Raw genomic sequence first — 19,781 nt, 5'->3', positions numbered from 1 at the left:
CTTTGACTGTTGTGTCAATGTTTTCTAAGGTGTCTTCTGCCCCTGAGATTCTCTCTTCTATCTCTTCTGTTGGTGATGCTTGCATCTATGACTCCTGATTTCTTTCCTAGGTTTTGTATCTCTAGGTTTGTCTCTCTTTCTGATTTCTTTATTGTTTCTATTTCCATTTTTAGATTCTGGATGGTTTTGCTCATTTCCTTCACCTGTTTGATTGTGTTTTCCAGTAGTTCTTTAAGGGATTTTTGTGTTTCCTCTTTAAGAGCTTCTAGCTGTTTACCTGTGTTCTCCTATATTTGTTTGAAGGTGCTATTTATGTCTTTTTTAAGGTCCTCTATCATCATCATGATAAGTGATTTTAGATCTGAATCTTGCTTTTACAGTGTAATGGTGTCCAGGACTTGCTATGGTGTGAGAATTGGGTTCTGATGATGCCAAGTAACCTTGGTTTGGGTTGTTTATTTTCTTACACTTTATCCCTGCCATCTGGTTATCTCTAGTGCTACCTGCCCTTGCTAAATCTAACTGGAGTCAGTCCTTCCTATGATCCTGGTTGTATCAGAACTCCTCAGAGTCAGGCTGTCTCTGTGATCCTGTAATTCTGGGATCTTGTGACCCTGGACTTGTTAGAGCACCTGGGAGTGCAGCAGCTTCCTCTGGGTGTTGTGGGACTGGCTGTGGAGCCTGGGCCCAAGGTATGCTCAGGATACCAGCCCCGAGAGACTGGAAGGAACCCAAGCCACTCTGTTGGAGGAGTTCCTGTGTGCCTGATCCACGTGGACCCAGTTATTCCTGGTGTTGGGACAGATGTTGGGTCTCCTCACCTCTAATCCTGAGAGTCAGAGCTCCTGGGAGTGGAACTTCCTCTGGGTGTTGTGGGACTGGCTGCAGAGCTTGTGCCCAGGTCTGCTCAGGACACGAGCCCAGAAAGACTGGAAAGAACCCAAGTCACTCTGCTAGTGGAGTTCCTGTGTGCCTGGTCCCGCAGTTCCCAGTTACTCTCAGTGGTGGGACAGTTGTTGGGTCCTCCTCACCTCTGATCCTGGGTATGTCAGAGTGCCTGGGAGTGGAGCTTCCTCTGGGTGTTGTGGGACTGGCTGCAGATCTTTTGCCCAAGGTCTGCTCAGGACACCAGCCCAGAGAGATCCCCCTTTATAATAATTGAATAACTAATTTTCTACAATACAAAGTACTACTAGGGGAATTTAAAATGATAGGAAAGAACCAAGCATTGTGACTCAAGCATGTAATTCTATCCCTACAGAAGGAGAGGCAGGGAAATCAGAAATTCAAGACTAACCTCTCTATTTAGACATGGGACTCAAAAATGCAAATAAACAAACAAAAGGAAGGGGCTAGAGGCATGCTACAGTGTGACAGCAATTGTGGACCACAGGCAAAGTCCCGGGTTGGAGAAATCAGAGTTAGGAATGGGGCACTCAAACTTTTATTACCAGATCTTAAGCACTTTAATTTTTTTCAGTGAGAACATATGGGTATTAAATAGTACATAGACAGTCAGACAGAAAGACAAAGACAGACACATGAATGCTCTCTCTCTCTCTCTCTCTCTCTCACACACACACACACACACATACACACACACACACACACGCACATACACACACATACCTGTAATACTACCTCATTGAGGTTAAGACAAGAGAATTGCCTAAAGTTTTGGCTGGCTTGGGCTAAATGGCTAGAATACCCAATCAGTCAAAGATATAAAATAATGCCTTGTCTCAAAGACCATAACCAATCAAACAAGAAGTAACTATTAAGGAGAAAATAGTACTGCTTATTCTCAGAGGGCACATTACACTAGCTCTGAACATGAAAGTAGACTTTCCCTTTGCAGGTACATCTTTTATGAATACAGTTAAAGACTATTCAACACAAGTGTTATGGTTTCAGGTAGAATCAGGTTTTGTGTGTGTGTGTGTGTAGCTTTTTTTTGTTATTTTTTTATTAGATATTTTCTTTATTTACAATATCTCCTTTCCCAGGTTCCCCTCCAAAAGAAAAAAGAAAATTAAAATAAAATAAGAAAAAAAATAAAATAAAAAACCCCAAACAATCCCCTGTTCCCTCCCCCCTCCCACTGCTCATCACCCCACCCTCTCCCACTTATTGGCCCTGGCATTCCCCTACACTGGGACATTGAACCTTCACAAGACCAAGGGCCTCTCCTCCCATTGATGACTGACTTGGCCATCCTTTGCTATACACATGCTGCTGGAGCCATGAGTACTTAGAATCAGTTTTAAAACTTATCTTCTTTAAGAGCAGAGCACCCGTGGAAATAAACAGAAGAGCTACCTTTGAAGTTGGGCCTGATTCTGGCATCGTACCCCGATGTCCTCCCCATTAGTTTGTCCAGAAAATCAGAAGGTGACATTGGAGCACTTCGAGACCGTGCACTGTTTCCTTCCTTTGTGGCCACCAAACTGCAAATGAAGACAAAATGACACACTTTACAAACAGAAGCCAAACACTGCCTCCTGCAATGTGAAAATGTGAAAATGTGAAGCAAGAATGCCTTTGGCAATAACACAAAATGAAACTTAGATACCCCAGAGTAGACATTATGAAGCATATATTTATATATATTGATGATCAATGCTTATTTATAAAAGTTTTATATGTGCTCCTTAATTTGGGCAATATATGGTCTTACACAAGGGAACAAAATTTATTTTAAAATTTTTAAGATTTCACAATGTGTTACACAGAATTGATGTCAGATTGCCATTTTTCCTGGAAGTATCCTGAGTTCTTGAGGCATAAAAGTATATGGGTATAATAACCATGATGGGTAATTTTCATTGCTGTTATTTAGACAAAAGCCTCCACACTTTAAGTTTTGTGCAATTTGCTCTGCAGGAAGAAAATGTCTATGGAATATATAAATAATGATACTTTTTCTTCCATTAGAATGTTTCCTCTATTATTTACAATTTAGTTAAACTTATTTGTATTTATAGACTCTTCCTTCCCTGGGTGACAATTAACTTAGAATTTTCCTACTTTAGCATCCTAAGGCCTTTGAGAATAGGCATGGGTACCATGTCTTACTCAAACTCTTACCTTTTCACATAATTGACCTTCTCTCAAAACTCACAGTGTGATTGAGATGTTGCCTTCTTCTTTGGGTTGGCTAGATGAATGTAAATCTTTAATCTTCATAACCAAGAAAGTAAAGTTGGCCTATTCAATATACATAATGCTTCGACATCATATATTCAAGTTGCTGCTGTTTCTCAGAATTTAACATCCCTTTATTTTCTAACCTCTGCCCACCAATTCAGAATACTGACAAACTTTGAACCATTTTGGTCATTAGCTGGTCATGTCACAGGAAATTATTAATCATCTTATATTTTTCTTGCCCATGCTAATACATAATGAGAAAGAACCTGAGAGCCCAGTTGCCAAGTATGCATCACACAGATGCAGGTAGTAATTCACCGTTGAACTTTAAGATGCCTTTGCAGTGACACGAAGTTGGTGTCTACAGAAACACTGGATCACTACAAACAGCTTCTATCGTTGCCTGTCTATCATTGCCTGTCTATCGTTGCCTGTCTATCATTGCCTGTCTATCGTTGCCTGTCTATCATTGCCTGTCTATCATTGCCTGTCTATCATTGCCTGTCTATCATTGCCTGTCTATCGTTGCCTGTCTATCGTTGCCTGTCTATCGTTGCCTATCATTGCCTGTCTATCGTTGCCTGTCTATCGTTGCCTGTCTATCATTGCCTGTCTATCATTGCCTGTCTATCGTTGCCTATCATTGCCTGCCTATCATTGCCTGTCTATTGTTGCCTGTCTATCATTGCCTGTCTATCATTGCCTGTCTGGTGCTCCTTCCTTAGTCTGTGCACTTCACTCCCTGTCCCAGTCAGTGGCTTTCATTCTGCTGTCTTTGTTTTTTTCAACAAATGGAAGCATTTCCTTTCTTTTTCTATATTCTCTAGATTATTTTATGATCCTTATCTCTAGTTATTATTTCTCAAGTTCATTACCTGTTTAAGAGAGCAACTAGATTTTTCTAACATGAAAATTAAGTCCATACTGATAAAAAGAGGCAAGTGGCTTCTTCAGTGCTTCTAAAATGTTCCTCGCCAGGTTTGACTGTATCTCAACATTTGCTTATATTGGAAGCTTTAGAACACCAAACAGAAATACAGTGCTGGAATGCTCATAGCTTCCCACTGCTCCACCACAGTCATGTTTATTTATGTCTATTTACCTTTGACAAAATCCCTCCATTTAAGTATAAGAACATAAATTTCTACATCCTCCTATCTACTAGTTTACCTGGATAAGTCAGTAATGCTGTTTGCTTTTCTATAATTAAAAAAGACATGAAATCAATTTTTAATAAAATGGGAGAAACTTAAAAAATAAATGATTGAACTGAAATCCCTCATATCATACTGTGGATGAAGGAAATAAGGAAGTTCAGCTTTTGGTGTAACATCCAGTTTCTTTACAAAAGGGAGGATGAGTTCTACTTCAAGGGAATCAGAAAAGCAAAGTTTATGTGACATAGAGTACAGTATTGGAATATAGTACCATTGCTAATGTCTGTAGACAATAGCTAGAAGCTACAAGAGTTGAGGAAAGAGTGAGCAGCATTTTTCCCTTTCTTTTTTCTTGGATATTTTCTTTATTTACATTTCCTATCCAGGTCTCTCCTTCAGAAACCCCCTATCCCATCCTCCCTCCCTCTGCCTCTGTGAGGGTTCTCCCCACCCTACTTCTGCTTTCCCTCCTTGGCATTCCCGTACACTGGGGCATTGAACACCCTCAGGTCCAAGGATCTCTCCTCCCACTGATGTTCAACAAGGCTATTCTCTGCCACATATGTGGCCTGAGTCATGGGTCCCTCCATGTGTATTCTTTGTTTGGTGGTTCAATCCCCAGGAGCTCCTGGAGGTCTGGCTAGTTGATGCTATTGCTCCCTCCATGAACATTTTGTTTTTGAGTCTTGTGCACTGACTTCACAACTGTCTTTCAGAACAGTGAGCAGGTTTTTGGAGTCCTTTGTAACCATTAGCTATGATCTCTAGAGAAAATGGGTGTGAGCCTTCCACTACATTCTTTAATTATTCTACCTTTCTACTCTAGAATTGCTCTTTCTTAGTTCTTTTCTATTAAAAGTATTATCTTTGATACTATTCTATACTTGGTTATTTTTTGTGATACTTTGTATTTCTTAGGCTGCAATTTCTTCTTTCTTAGAATACAATTTTTTTTCTTTTGGTGAGTCTTACATAACTAATTTAAAGGTTTAACTATTTCCTATGATTTCATTTCATGACTAATATACAGTTGGTAATGAAAACTAGACAAGTGGAATGGTGCAACGTGACAATTTTGGAAATGGTCACTCTCCATTCCCCAGACTTTGCTACTGTATTTTGTAAGGCTGAGTCTTCTGGACTAAATCTCTATTATCTATATTAATCACTTTATTATTTACATTTATTATTTATATTAATCATGGGTTATCCTCTTGTTTGAAATGGAAGGGGTGTTTATAAATTCTTAGATTAGGTCTCCATGTATTGTTGGAGGATGGTTTCATGAGCCAGATAGAGTTGTGGAGGCCTTCTCAGGTCTCTTCTGAGCACACATAGGCTTAAGCATCTTTGCTGGTAGGGCTACCATAATGAGGTACTACTGACATGGCAGTTAATTAATTTTCCTCTTTTTCTGAAGATTAGAAATTTGTGTTGGTTGTTTAGTTGTTGATGATGATGTTTTACTTCCATAAAACTAGACATCTGAGAATAAAGAATCTTAATTGAGAAAATGCCTCCATAAGACTGGCCTGTAAGCAGGTGTGGGGGTGTATTTCTTACTGAATTGGCAAGCCATGGAAAGCAAGCCAGTATCTTTCTCCATAGCCTTCACATTCATTCCTGTCTCCTTGTTCCTGCCTTGAGGTCCTAGCCTGAATTTCATGATTTATGGATTATACACCATAGTTCAAAATCAATCTTTTTCTCTCTACTTTGCTTTTGGTCACGGTGCTTTAGCACAGCCATAGAAAGCTAACTAAAATAAGTGTAAACTCAAGGGACTGAAAGTGTTGATGTTTTAAATAGCCTCCCTCTTCAACTTAAATATGGCAAAATCTCTCTCTCTACAGGGTATATGTATGTTTGTCTTCTTAAAGATAATCATCATTGTATGAGTAACTTCCAATATGATTTTATTTTGCTCTAATTCTTCCATTTCCAATTAAAGTCATGTTTTGTGGCACTATGTTTATGACATCAATATGAATTTCTAAATTACACAATTCAGTCCACAACACATGATATAGTCAAAACCCTGTACCATATATGTGACCATTTAGATGTCTAGAAGCATATGAATGCTTTCAACCACTCCCCCATATGGACATGCAAATCTATTGATTTTTCTTCTAAGAATTAATATGAATGTATTATTTTTTTTCTCACAGTTATACATTGCCTCAGGTACTTGTAAAACTAAGCAAGATATCTATAAATACTTTTGTTAAATAATTGTCTCCAGGAGAAAAGCTTTTTGCAGTGGTGAGTTACAAGTTGCATTAAATAAAAGGCTCTCGCCAGTACATTTTTCCAGGGAAATGTGAAAATAACAACAGCTCTCTGAGAACAAGGCACTGAAGGCAAAAGCCCATTCTGTACCTTGGTGTTGACTGCTCCTATTTTATAGCGTTGCCACTGTGCTTGAAAAGTTGCTCTAAGGATTCAGAAAGCTATAATGCGACAAGTTTCACTCTTCTCACTAAGAGTGATGCATCCTCAGTATTTAAGTTACTTCCTAGATGGCTGCAAGCCTCTTATTAACTGGCAGAGTTTTGAAAAGGTTGGATGTCAGTTTCTTCCCACCATTTATAGAGAAGAGTTGATAGACCCCACTTTCCCCTACCATTCCCACTATGTATCTCTAAACCTCTTGTCATTTTGGTCTTATTTTTTTTTCTCTGAAGATTCAATGTACTTATGTCTCCAGTTACAGTTTCTTTCTTTTATACATAACTCTATTTATTTCTTTCACTTATGATTTTAGATACTTCCTTAAATATTATTTTTATGAATTAAAAGACTCTTTCTGAAAACTAACATTTAAGTTAGATATTAAAATAAAGAATATTTGTAATTCTTTTGAGTTTTCAAACTGAGAAATCAAAAGCTATTAATAAACACACATCAAAGTATTTAACTGATATTCTAGTCGTAAAATTGAAAGCAATATATTTCATTTATATAACTTCCCATCATCTATTACATCTTTCTCCAAATATCATCTATACATCCACAATGTATACCTCTACCAGAAAGTGCGACATTATTTATCTACATAAACATATGTTGACTTTTGGGTGTTTTAAAGTTTAACTGCATATCCTTTACAATACATTAAATGGTAAATAGCGCCATGGAAAATAATATTACTGAGAGGTGAAATTAAGATTTAACTTTACTCTTCATTTTGACAGAAGTCATTTGGAAATTTACATATGGAAATTTTTTATTAGTGGCCATAAAGATCTCATCTGTGCTTTGCCCTTATCAATGACCTGTGATTGGAAGCTCAAAGCAAGTCCATCACCGATAACTTCTGAGAAGCCACCTGGAGAAAATGACTGAAAAGAAGCCTGGCTGGTCACTGTAACCATCAGTTACTGGTTTTCCTTTCACAATATATGATGGCTTACTGCTGTCATTGCCCATGCCTACATATAATTTATTTTGTATTTTTGAATAAGGACATTTGTACATTCCTGATGCTGCACACAAGAGCCATATGCCAGCATCCTGATTTCAACTTAAATCACTGAGGCATCTCTACTCTTCTGTTAGCATCAGGACTGTAGCGCTGTGACAACATGAAAGTTCAGGAGCAGCCTTTCTGTGGAGGGTGGGAATGACTGTGTACGAAGTAGAGAAGTAACTAATGAGGTAACAACATTTGTGTAATTAAATATTGTTTAAGGTTAAAAAAGTATAAATGTTTTTCTTTAATAATTTTTCCAAACTCTAGTATTGGTTAATATTGGGATACTAATGACCTTTGATATTTTCATTGTCTGACATATATGATCATTTTTTTCAAAAGAGATATGCATGGTAAGAAAACATTAAATAATAAAGACAAATAAAAAGGATTTTATATAATTAATGTGGCATATTTCCACCAGTGAATATTTTTGTTCTAACTAATAGACATGTTTAAGACATAGAAGTTAGCAATGATAAGTTGTATGGTTGTTTTGTTTTGTTTTTGTTGTGGGTCCATGTGTACATGTATGTGTACATGTGGTGTGTGTGTATGTGTGAGTGTGTGTTTGTGATCTGAACAGAAGCAAAATAACTTCTTCTCAACAGAAAATCTGTGAGCCTAACACAAAGAACATTAGTGCATGACATTGGCATTAGCCCCAAATTTCTGGCTGAATATTTCAAGTTATATTATCAAATTTGATCAAATACTACTTACATTGAATATCTCAAATATATCTTTTGAGGATTTTTTTCAAAGGATAGTACAATTATTAGTGTTTCAGTGACAAAATAAATTTTGACTTTATCCATTAATAATCAATTATAATTTAATAAGTAATAAAAATTAATTTCCCATGTATTAATAAGATACCTTGGTTATGTGTCTGTTCTATTTCAATAAACCAGGTATTGAAATAATTATGCATTTATGAAATTTGATTTGAATAACTCCTATGAAATTTACCTTGAAATATGATATTGCCTTCAGAAATTTATGTTTCTAGCTATAGCACAAAACATCATGATATTGTATTGCCAGGAATGCTAACATATAAGAATACATTTTTGTGAAGGACAAAAATTATATGAGTAGAAGAACTTCATTAAATTGTTTGTTAAGCAAAAATTATTGGAGCTTGGCAAAGACTATATTATTCCTTAGAGAATTTAACAAGAAAAAGATTTAAGAGAATGAAGTTTATAGATAGACAATATTTTAATTTAAAGGCATATGTATGAGCACACACCAGTAAGCGGTGCTCCTCAGTGGCCTAAGTATCAACTCCTGGCTCCAGGTTCCTCTTTGGTTTGAGCTCCAGCTCTGGCTTCCCTCAGGGAACCGTGACTCCAGAGCTGTAATGACTTCGGTTGCTGAGAAGCAGTGAAGCCGTGCACCTGATGACCTGGGGACCCCTCCATCGATCCGAAGGTGCACAGGCCTGTACAAAACCAGTCCTGGGGACCGGTTACATCATTCTCCTGGCGGCAGCTGTGCTTATGGTGGCAGGGTCCACAACCCTTCTGATCTTGCGTTACCAGAGAGTGAGACAGAAATACAATCTTCGAATCCAGACTGACGACTTCAGCTACCAGGTGTTCTCTCAGTAGGAGAACCAGCTGACCCCGAGTTGGAGCACCCTGTGAATAAGGTCCAGTGGCTAATTCATCGAACGTTGAACGTTGACCGGAGTCCAGCTCTGGACAGTGCTGTGTCGGCACTTGGGATGAGACCCTATGATGACAGCAAACCGCTGTCTGCCCCCGAGAGCCTGAAGACACAGGGTACCACCCACCAGGCTGGTGACAGGCTTGCTGAAGATGTGGGCAGAGCCCTGGAGTGGCCTTTATCCTCACACCCAGCACAAACATGGTCCCGATTACCACAGCCTTCCAAGCTTTGACATCCAAGCTGCTTCTGTGACCCCTGTTTCTCTGACAATGACATCCTCGCAGACATTTTCCAGTGCCTGTGATGCTTGTTCATGAACGGATCCATCCGATCAAACTCTCCGGCTCTCCTTATCAGCATGCGGCTTTCACTTGTGGCAGTGACTCAAGACAACCTAGGTGAATAAGGGAAGCTTTCTAATGAGTCTCAGTCGTGTGATGTGTATGTATCACTTGTGCACGTGTTTCCCAGCACATCCATGGACATTTTTTTCATGTAATTCCATCAAGAGGAAGGTGTGATTTTTTTTTTCTGCTCCACCACAAGGAAGCAGGGAAGGGGCGTGGGAGGTACATACCATGCTAACAGGTCCCCTACTTCCCCTACTTTGTTGATTTGAAAGACCCCAATTGGTTACACAGTTAACACCTGAGGTAATAGCATTCTCCCTAGTGAATATAGGATCATATCAGGATTGTAGCTTTTAATTGATATGCTTACTTATGTTGAGTGTGACACAGATCATTTGGGGAAACAAGTCTTTCAATTTGTTGCATATTCTTGGGGGTAAGAATGACAACCAGGAGTCTGCGTGGCTAGCTGATTTTGAGCAATAAATTTAAAAAATAAATAAATAAGTAAAGGTATATGTATGTACACATCCACACATATCACTAAATACCAGCAGGCTGTTAACACAAATGATAGCACTCATTGTTTATACAATTAATAATCAATGTAATTTGAAGAAATGAAAAAATTGCATCTCCTTGTCTCCAGTAGTCTAGTACGAAACATGGAAGGTAAGGTATATGTCTACCAAATAGTTTTAGAAGTGTAAAGTGCATATCAGAAAACCCACTGAAACTACTTTCTCTAAAAAACAACAATCTATTTTATCGCTAAATATTTCTTTATGATTTTTCAAGCTTAAATTTTTTAAAATAAATAAAATTAAACAAGAAATTATGGTTCCTTTGATAAATAGCACATTATATTTAATATAATTATTTATCTAACTTGATTACTAATTTATGATGAATACATGAAACATATATCATGTTGAGACTGAGATAGGATAAAAAGAAATGATAAATTATTTTTAAATATATGAGATTTCATAAATCCTTTATACAGAAATAATGTTCATTAATAATAATATTGCTATATACTTTTATTACATAAATTTTAATACAATGTCATATGTCATAATACACTTAAATATTTGTACATGTACATAAGACAACTAATTTGATTTTGCACATAATTTACTAGATGTAAATCACTACACTAAGAATAGTAAAGTAGTCACTCAATTTAATTTAACTTTATATTTTATGAAGCTTCTAGAGTATTTGATTTAAATATGGCTTTTAAAAAGGCCTTTATCATTTGTGGTCCATCCGCACAGTCACATAATGTAGAAAATAATGCCCCAACAAGACATTTTATTCCACCAAAATGGCAGTGCTAGATATGAGCTATGTCTTGTTGAGTAATTGGTCAAAGGGGTCCCAGAGAAGCCTCACAGAGATCACAGGCCATCACCAAACCTTCTGATTATTCTCTATAATCAAATGTAATCATAGTCCCCTATTGCTGAAGATAACCTGTTTATGTCCTCAAGTATATAACCTGTTTATGTGCTTAAGTATAAAGAAGTCAGTCTGAAAATGTAACTAGAAGTTTCACCCCTACTAAGTATACCAGAAAGTACCTTGTACACTACTTTTGGAGTAATTAATCATCAATTTCAGCCAACTACAAACCCTGTGGCCTACAACAGAGGGATGCCTACAAAATATACTGATACAGAAACTTAGGATTTAAAGCCTAATCCATGAGATAGAGACTATGGGCATGCTATTAAAGTGGTTAAGCTTCTGAGACTCGAATGGTCATAATCTAGGGGAAGTAGTACTACTATTATTCTACTAAAGAAAAATAACAATAAGATCATCCTTAAAAACTCATAGCTTTACCCAAAAATTCATGCCTTGCTCACTCCTCATCAGAGAAGCTTTTTCTTGAACTAGATAAGAAGTGACCAGAGAATCCATAACTGGAAAACATTAAAGAGAATCATAGACTTTGGATCACTGAGTTCTAAATGGAATATATTTATCAAACCCCTCTCTTCAAGACTTAGGAATTTAATGGAAAGAAGAAGAAGTGGAAAGATAACAGCCAGAGGTATGAAAGACTCCAAGGAAACAGTGTCTTCCAGACACAACACTGATACACATATGAACTCACAGAGAATATGACAACATACTCAAGGCTTGCACATTTTCAGACCAGTCAAAAATCACATTATGAAGTGGTAGTGGACACAAATTCCCACATCTAATCAAGAAGCTCTTTATAACTGATACCTGCTGAGAGACAGAAAATCAGTTTTCTGCAATAGAAAGCCACCTGGTGTGTCAACCACACTTCAAGATAGTCCCCATGTTCAGGCCAACATGAAACAGGCTTAATTTTTTTCTGTTGTTCTTTTGTATGCTTGTTTTTTCTGTTATTTTTATGACTTATTGGTTTTCTTTCTTTTTAGTTTATATGTTTCAAGTTTTTATTTACTTTTTATTTCTATAAGACAACATGACGTTGGGTTAATAGAGAGATAGAATGTGGGAAGAGTTGGAGGAGGAAAATATATAAACAAAATATACTGTATGAAAAATGTTAAATTAAAACTTTCTAAGCACAGTAAAGTATATGTAACTCTTCCTTGAGATCTTGAACTGTTCAAAGTGCTCTGTAACTGCTATCTTTAGATTCCTTGTAAGATAGCAGAAAGCAGGAAATGGAGGACATGACCTCCTGCCTTCTGTCATTTAGGCTGTAAGAAACAATGGTCACATTTCAAAACAAAAATAGCAAACCAAACTTTGCAGATTGACATCTATAAAATAAACAAAAATCATATACCACATTTTTTCCAATTAATACGATTCGTGAGTCTGTATTTTCCTTAAATTTCTATGGTAAAATCCACATCTAAGCCTGTGGTAATACAACATGGAGTGTTAGGCAGCTAACTAGAATCATGGTAATAAAGGCATCATAAAAGAATTCACAGAGGATGGTTTAGACCCATCCAATATGAGGTCACAGTGGGAAGACATGATCTTTGAACGAGCAAACCTTTATCAGACACTTAAGGCTTTTGTGGCTTAATCTTGGAAGTTTCAGATTTCAGCACTATGAGAAATAAGTTTCTGCTGTGCATACACTCCCATTTACCAACAAATTATTTCCATTTCCTAATGGGCTAATGCCATAGAGTCATACAAGTAGGCAGAAGTATTTTTGTTCAAGGCCAGGTTTGTTCAAAATCTACAACAAAGCTAAGATATTTACAACAAGTTACTATGACTGTTAGCAAATTATGATGATCAGTATTTTCACAAGAAGCAAGCTTGACTGCTTTTTATGAGTCTTCTTGAAATCAGTGTTAATTAGCTTTCGTCCCACACTTGGCTGCTGTTCATTTCTATGAAGCATGAAGACACCACTTTCTATTAACTGTATTTGGCTCTCATGTGTGGTCTTAAACACATTCCCTTCAAAGTTTTGTTTTTGAATCTAAGTATTTTACATATTAATTGTAGAAACACAGAATAGTGGAAAGTTCCGAAGCTTTTTAAATGTAATTCTTTGAGAACCCCAATAAATACATTATGTTCACAATAACCCACAGGCATCCTTTCAACACCTCCTAGACCTAGCATTAACCTTTGAATACTCTCTCACCTTTGTCTTCTTTTGATGTAAATAAGGCAGTAAGTCCAATTAGTATTGCCCACACTCAGGTGAGTGGAATCATCCTCTGAGTGTGGTCACCATGCCAGGGTCCATACTCTTAGAGAAAACTGACTTTTCCTCCCCGTGAAACCATCAATTACGTATAGTTCTTCAGTTAGGCAGGGCAGGTGGGGTCTCATGACCATTCCCTTCCATACTAGAATGTGGTCAGGCTTGAACTTCTGTAGATCTTATGCAGGGCAACTGCAGCTGCAGTGACCTCATGAGTGCAGCTGTCATGACAATCCACAAGTCACTGTTTTGTTCTGGTTCTCCATGACTCTCTTCTGAGATAGTTCCTGAGCCTCATCAATGGAATGCGATCTCCTGTTCCATTTGTGAGTGAGCATTACACTGACACATTCTCTGCACTTTTATTAGTTGTAAGTTTCTGCATTAACTGCCAACCCATGGAAAAAGAAACTTCTGGAATAAGGTCTGAGAGCCTTATAACCTATGGCTATAGAGATATGAATTTACAAGATAGACTGAATCTTTGTCCATTGGACAGAATGATGCTAGTAAGTTCACCAATCCAACCTTTTAAAAATTCAAATATTTTATTTACTTAATTTCTTGAAGCAACCATCAAAATTCTCAAGAACTTTGAATAAAATAAACAATAAAGTTTTTTGGTGGTCAAATCCAATGACATAATGTAACTTTTAAGTTTTAGTTAAACTCTCAACTGCTTTACTAATGCTAAATGAATGTTCATATAGTAAGTGGTAAACAGAGATTTATAGTGGAAAAAATTATTGTAGATATAAGAGAAATTCTTGTATGTATGGCTACAAACCTCAGTGCATATATTTTTATAAACTTATTTGAACAAGGTGACATGTCAAGAACAAATGAGTGTTCCGATTCTAAGCAGAAATGTGGTTTGTGCAACAGAAGGTTCGTTGTATCTTCTACATCTCCATTAGTATGTCTTATAAAGTTATCACTCCTTGAGAACATTAAATCCAGTTGTTATTGCTTGACATTGTCTGAGTGAGACTAAAACACAACTCAATTGGAGAAATAAGACCAGAATGGAAGAAATCAGTCTATTATTCAATTTCTTTATGCTTTATTGTAGTTTCAACTGAAGAAAATGTATCCAATCTTAAAATAAGTGACATTCTGATTATTCCAAACCAAAAATATGATTTTAAAGGGAATTATTGTAATTATGACATTATAATAGATATTTTATTTTGATTTTTATATTAACAAGATCAAAGTTGAAAAATATAAACAGACTATTTTGGAACATCTCCACAGGAATACAAATGAGTAAAAACTGACGGACTTTAGGATCTTGAGTCTTGCTACTGGGCAATGTGTCAATAAAATATGAGTATTGTTTTTAAATGATCTCATTTCTTCCTGACATGAATATGTGGAATTTTACATTGCCAATAGAAATGACAACTCCTCCAGGTTTTCTAAGGTGCACAGGTTTGCAAACAGTATCCCAATAGCCGTGGTGGGTATCATTAGCTATACATAACAAATGAGTTTGCAAGGTTTCCCCAGCACATTCACATACTAAAACCACCAGGATATATTTTAAATCAAGGTAATCTTTCTCTTGCAAAGTTCTATAAGAGAGTGAAAACATGTGCCTTTAGTTCTTAGCTAATGAAAAATATTATGTAATCTTGTCTTTTTAACCAACTATACCTTTTTTTTTACTTAGTCAACAAATGTTTATTTTTTTAGTTTAACTACATTAATTTTCTTTTTTTTGAGTTCCATAATTTTTATTAGATATTTTCTTTATTTACATGTAAATTTCTCCTTTCCCAGTTTCGCTGTCAGTGTTGAAACCATGCTGTTATGTCTCCTTTACAACAAAAATGAAACAGAAACAGACAGAAAAACCATTTTGAAAACTAAAAATATACACAGTTAAAAAAAATCGTGGCTAATATCTGCAGAGAAAAGAAATTCACAGAAGAGAGCATGACATTTGAGGTTGTATTTTATACAGCAATAAATTTTAGGAACAGAAGCTGAGAACTTAACAGTAGTGTGCAAGCTCTGAATGTTTTATGAGTCTAACATGAAAACAATTACATCCCAGGCTCATCTAAGGTGTAAATTCATAAGAACTAAAGATTCCAGGGAATTATAACTGTTGACAAAAATAAACAGAAAAACAGGATCTTAGAAGTATCCATGGTTTCCATGGAATCACCTGTTTCTAAGATTAGATTGAAACACAGTGATCCTAGATGCTGGCAACCTAACATTGTAAGCAAAAGCGTGTAACAGCTATGTGGGGAGAAAGAAAGAAGCAACACCTAGATATTCAATTATGCCTAATTATCTCTCTCTCTCTCTCTCTCTCTCTCTCTCTCTCTCTATCTATCTATCTATATGTATGTATCTATCATCTATAGAGATTTCTATATCTATAGATGTCTAAATATTAGATAAAATATATCTAGATATATCTAACTACAGATATCTATAGATTAGCTCCATAGATAGACAGATACATAGATAGATCCATATATGATGAAGATAAAGGACTAATAATAAAAATCAGGCTTAGAATATAATGAAGATTCAGATATTAACATTACCATACTAACTTTAAATGATTTTCCTGTACATTTAAAGAATTAAAGCATAAGGTAAGCTTTTCAGCAAGGAGGTCTACTTTTACTTACCAACCAAATCAAAATGATACAACTTTAAAAGAAGTTAGGTTTAAGAGCTCATCTGTGTCCACAACAGATTAGGTACAATTCATAGGTGAATCACTTACTTATGAGACAGAACAAAACAAGATGCTTAAAAGGCGTCATGCACAGATACCAAAATGAAGTCCAGAGGATGGAGTGAAAAGGATGTGAAGAGCTTGTATAAATTACTTGAATGATTATCAAATAGGAAAATAAGAAGAATGAGTATGAAACCCAGACAGAAGCAGTAACCAAAGAATCAATTGAAAAAGATACCCTGAAACCAAATATATTTAGCTGCAGAATCACTAATTACTAAGATTTACAAGGACTATTTAAAGGTAATCTTGATTTACATGCAATGTGCCCTAAAATAAGCAGAAAAAAGATTTATTATTATTATTATTATTATTATTATTATTATTATTATTATTACTATCATCATCATCATCATTATTAATGCTATATGAGCTAAAATAGGGAGGAATAAGATAACCATAACTTTATTACTATTGTTATAATTTATTATGCTGAAGATCAAACCAGAGGTCTCAAACATGCTAGGAAAGCATTTTATCAAGGAGCCACAATGGAACAGGTACAACTGAACAATATTAAATTTTATTCAAGACATATCTTTATCACACAATCACTACATTTTACTGACCACGTTAATAATTCTAAACTTAAAATTCTTGATGACTCCCATAGCTTCGTGAGAGCTGATTATCTCATGGGTAATGGATAGTCTGCTTCGTAGTTTTGGCATCAACTTATTTCAGCCGAAAGAACCAAAAGGCCATAACACAGCTAATTAACTAGCTAATTTGTAGTTTCCTAATGACTTATTTATTTTAAAGAAAACTAATTAAATGTTTCAGTGTACATAGAAATTGCTTAGAATTGGCTTAACAGTTCCTATTATGTATTGAGTGCCAGGATAATTAAACAGAAGGCCTCATGGTAGAGTGATTAAAGGCTCCAGATGCACAGCCAGGAGCTTCACTTTGTGTGCCTTTGCTGTCACTAACTAGTTCTTTGGCCTTGGGCAAGCATGACATTCTTTTACCAGTAATAAAAACAGATTTAACAGTGATCCACATTTTTTTCTTAGATAATTTTAACAAAAACACGTGGCAAAATATATCATATGTTTATTAAAATGCCAGGAAGTTATGAGAAAGACATTTTCTTTCTGAATTTAGCACCATGACTCTTTGATTGAAGTCAAGAGAAATCAATGCAAGCTAATTCATGTAAAATGTCCTGGGTGGCTAGAGTGAGATCATGAAGCCTGTATAGGAAGGATACAGAGAAACCTTGGTAATGAGCAAGGAACATAAATGAAAAATATTCACATTGAGTGGTCCTCAGCCATGAAAGCAATTCATATTTGAAACTGTTTCGATAATAGAAACTCTAAAGCAAATTCAAAAATGGTCTATCTATATGGGCATTAAGTAACATTCTTGTCTACCCAAGATCTTCATTCATGACATTGAATATGCTCAATGATTGAATTTGCACTTAACAGTTTTGAGGTTAGATTTAACATTTTTCAATAGATGAATTGAAATGGGTTTTGCTTCTGTAGTATATTTTAAATAACCCAAAGTGAGTCTGTCAGTATAAAACTCTGAAATATGTAACAGGGGTGGGTGTAGTTTAGAATTTCATAGAGAAAAATGCTTTAAAGGACAAATGAAAAAGTCCCATGGCATCTAGATGTAAAGGCACAGGAAATCAAGAAGTGTGGTGAAGTTATAATAGAGACAAGGGATGCTAGCACAATGTCCAGAGAGGCTGGAGAACATGATTGGTACCACATTACTCAGGGCCTTAGATACTCAGTAATAACCCTTACTTTCTATAGCATCACATGGAGACAATCTCAGTACTCAAGTGAGAGGAGTCACAGAGGGAATAAAGATGAGAAGAATCTATGATATTAATTTAATAAGGAGATTCTACAGAAATTAAAACACATCACAGTACTGGCAGAGACAACTGGAATTGTGTATGGGGGTAGGTGATGTAGAAACCTACTGTATTGGAAACTCCTAAGAATCTACAAGGATAACCTTGGCTAAAACCCCTAATAATGGGGGATACAGAGCCTGAATCAGTCATCTTTTGTAACCTGACAATGCATTTAGTGGAAGAATTGAGACACCAACCCAGCCACAAAATTTTTGATCTACAAATTGTTCTGCTTGATTAAAGGTTGCACAGAAATTGTAGGAGTGGCCAACCAATGACTGGTCCAGATTGTGACCATTCCACTCAAAGGAGCCTGGAGGGGTAAGAACCAGATGCTACATAGCTCAGAGACCTAGGAACCAAACATGAAAGACAAAAATTAAAAAAGGAAATTAAATGTTTCCTAGTGATACTCTGCTATACTCATAGACAGGAACATGGTATAATAATCATTTGAGAGGCTTCATTCAGCAATTGGTGGTAACAAATACAGAGACTTACAGCCAACATTTGGTGTATTAGGGGAATCTTGCAGAAAGAGGGGGAAGAAGGATTGTTGAAGACAGAGGGGTCATGGACAGTACTAGAAGAGCCATAGAATCAACTAACATAGGCTCATAAGGGCTCAGAGTGTGAACTAACAATAAGGAATCCTGCGTGGATCTAACCTGGGCCCCTGCCAATATGTTACTGCTATGTAGTTTGATCTTTTTGTGTGACTTGTAATAGTAGGAGCAGGGGCTGACTCTTGAGACTTTTGCCCGTATTTTCATACTGGTTTGCCTCTTCCAGTTTTAATGTGAAAGGAGGTGCCTAGTCTCACTGCAACTTGTTATGTCATATTTGGTTCCTATCTCTGGGAAGCCTGCCCTTTTCTGAAGGGAAAGGAAGAATGGTAGTGCAAAAGAGGGTAACTGGGAGGAAAGAAGAGAGATAAAACTGTGGTTGGGATGTGATATATGAGAGAAGAATTAAAAAAAAGAAATTAAAACATTTCTACCTTAGTGAAGTAGAGGAATTTTCTAACAGTAAGTATAGTAATTTTAAAATATGTAACTTTTGAAATGTCAATTTTTTACTGGTTATTCTAATTTTCTCCATTTTAATATTGGCTGGATTAGTACCTTGAATGTGGTTTATACTATTTTTGTTGCTAGGAGGTAGAAATAGGTGAATCCCTTGGGTCTACTGACCAGCTGGCTCTGCAGAATCATTGAACTCCCTGTTTAATGAGATACTCTGTCTCCAAAACAATAGTAGCTTCAGGAGATGGCTTAGTGTGTAGTAGTTTTAACCATGAAAATGCAAATGTGAATATCTGAGTTTGAATCCCCATAATCCAAGTAAAATCTAGATGCCATAGAATAAGTATGTGCAATTCTAGTATTTTTATTGAGATTTGGGAGGCATACAAAAGCATCCTAGAAGCTTGTGGACAAACATAGAAACCCTGTATCAAGTAAACTGAATTGAAAGAACCAAGAACCAACACTGTTGATATCCTCTGAGATCTGCATGTGTTCTATTAGTGGTATGGTGTGAACACACACACATTCACAGATTCACAGACATGGCTACATGCATACACATGAATTATACAGAGAGAGAGAGAGAGAGAGAGAGAGAGAGAGAGAG

The 19,781-nt window shown here is 36.2% G+C and overlaps 1 protein-coding gene across 2 annotated transcripts in view; it reads right to left on the bottom strand.

Moving 5' to 3' along the window:
• The window catches only part of Glra3 (glycine receptor alpha 3), a 150,086-nt gene that overhangs the window by 111,330 nt on the left and 18,975 nt on the right, over positions 1–19,781 (bottom strand). For both annotated transcript variants that reach the window (XM_031339840.1, XM_031339841.1), the window contains exon 2: positions 2,320–2,447. In XM_031339840.1, the coding sequence (XP_031195700.1) occupies positions 2,320–2,447 (128 nt within the window). The remainder of the gene's footprint in view (positions 1–2,319; positions 2,448–19,781) is intronic.

Source organism: Mastomys coucha, unplaced genomic scaffold (genome assembly GCF_008632895.1).
Source record: "Mastomys coucha isolate ucsf_1 unplaced genomic scaffold, UCSF_Mcou_1 pScaffold22, whole genome shotgun sequence".
Lineage (NCBI taxonomy): Eukaryota > Metazoa > Chordata > Mammalia > Rodentia > Muridae > Mastomys > Mastomys coucha.
Note: the sequence above shows the minus strand (reverse complement) of the source record. Positions and strands in the feature narration are given on the sequence as shown.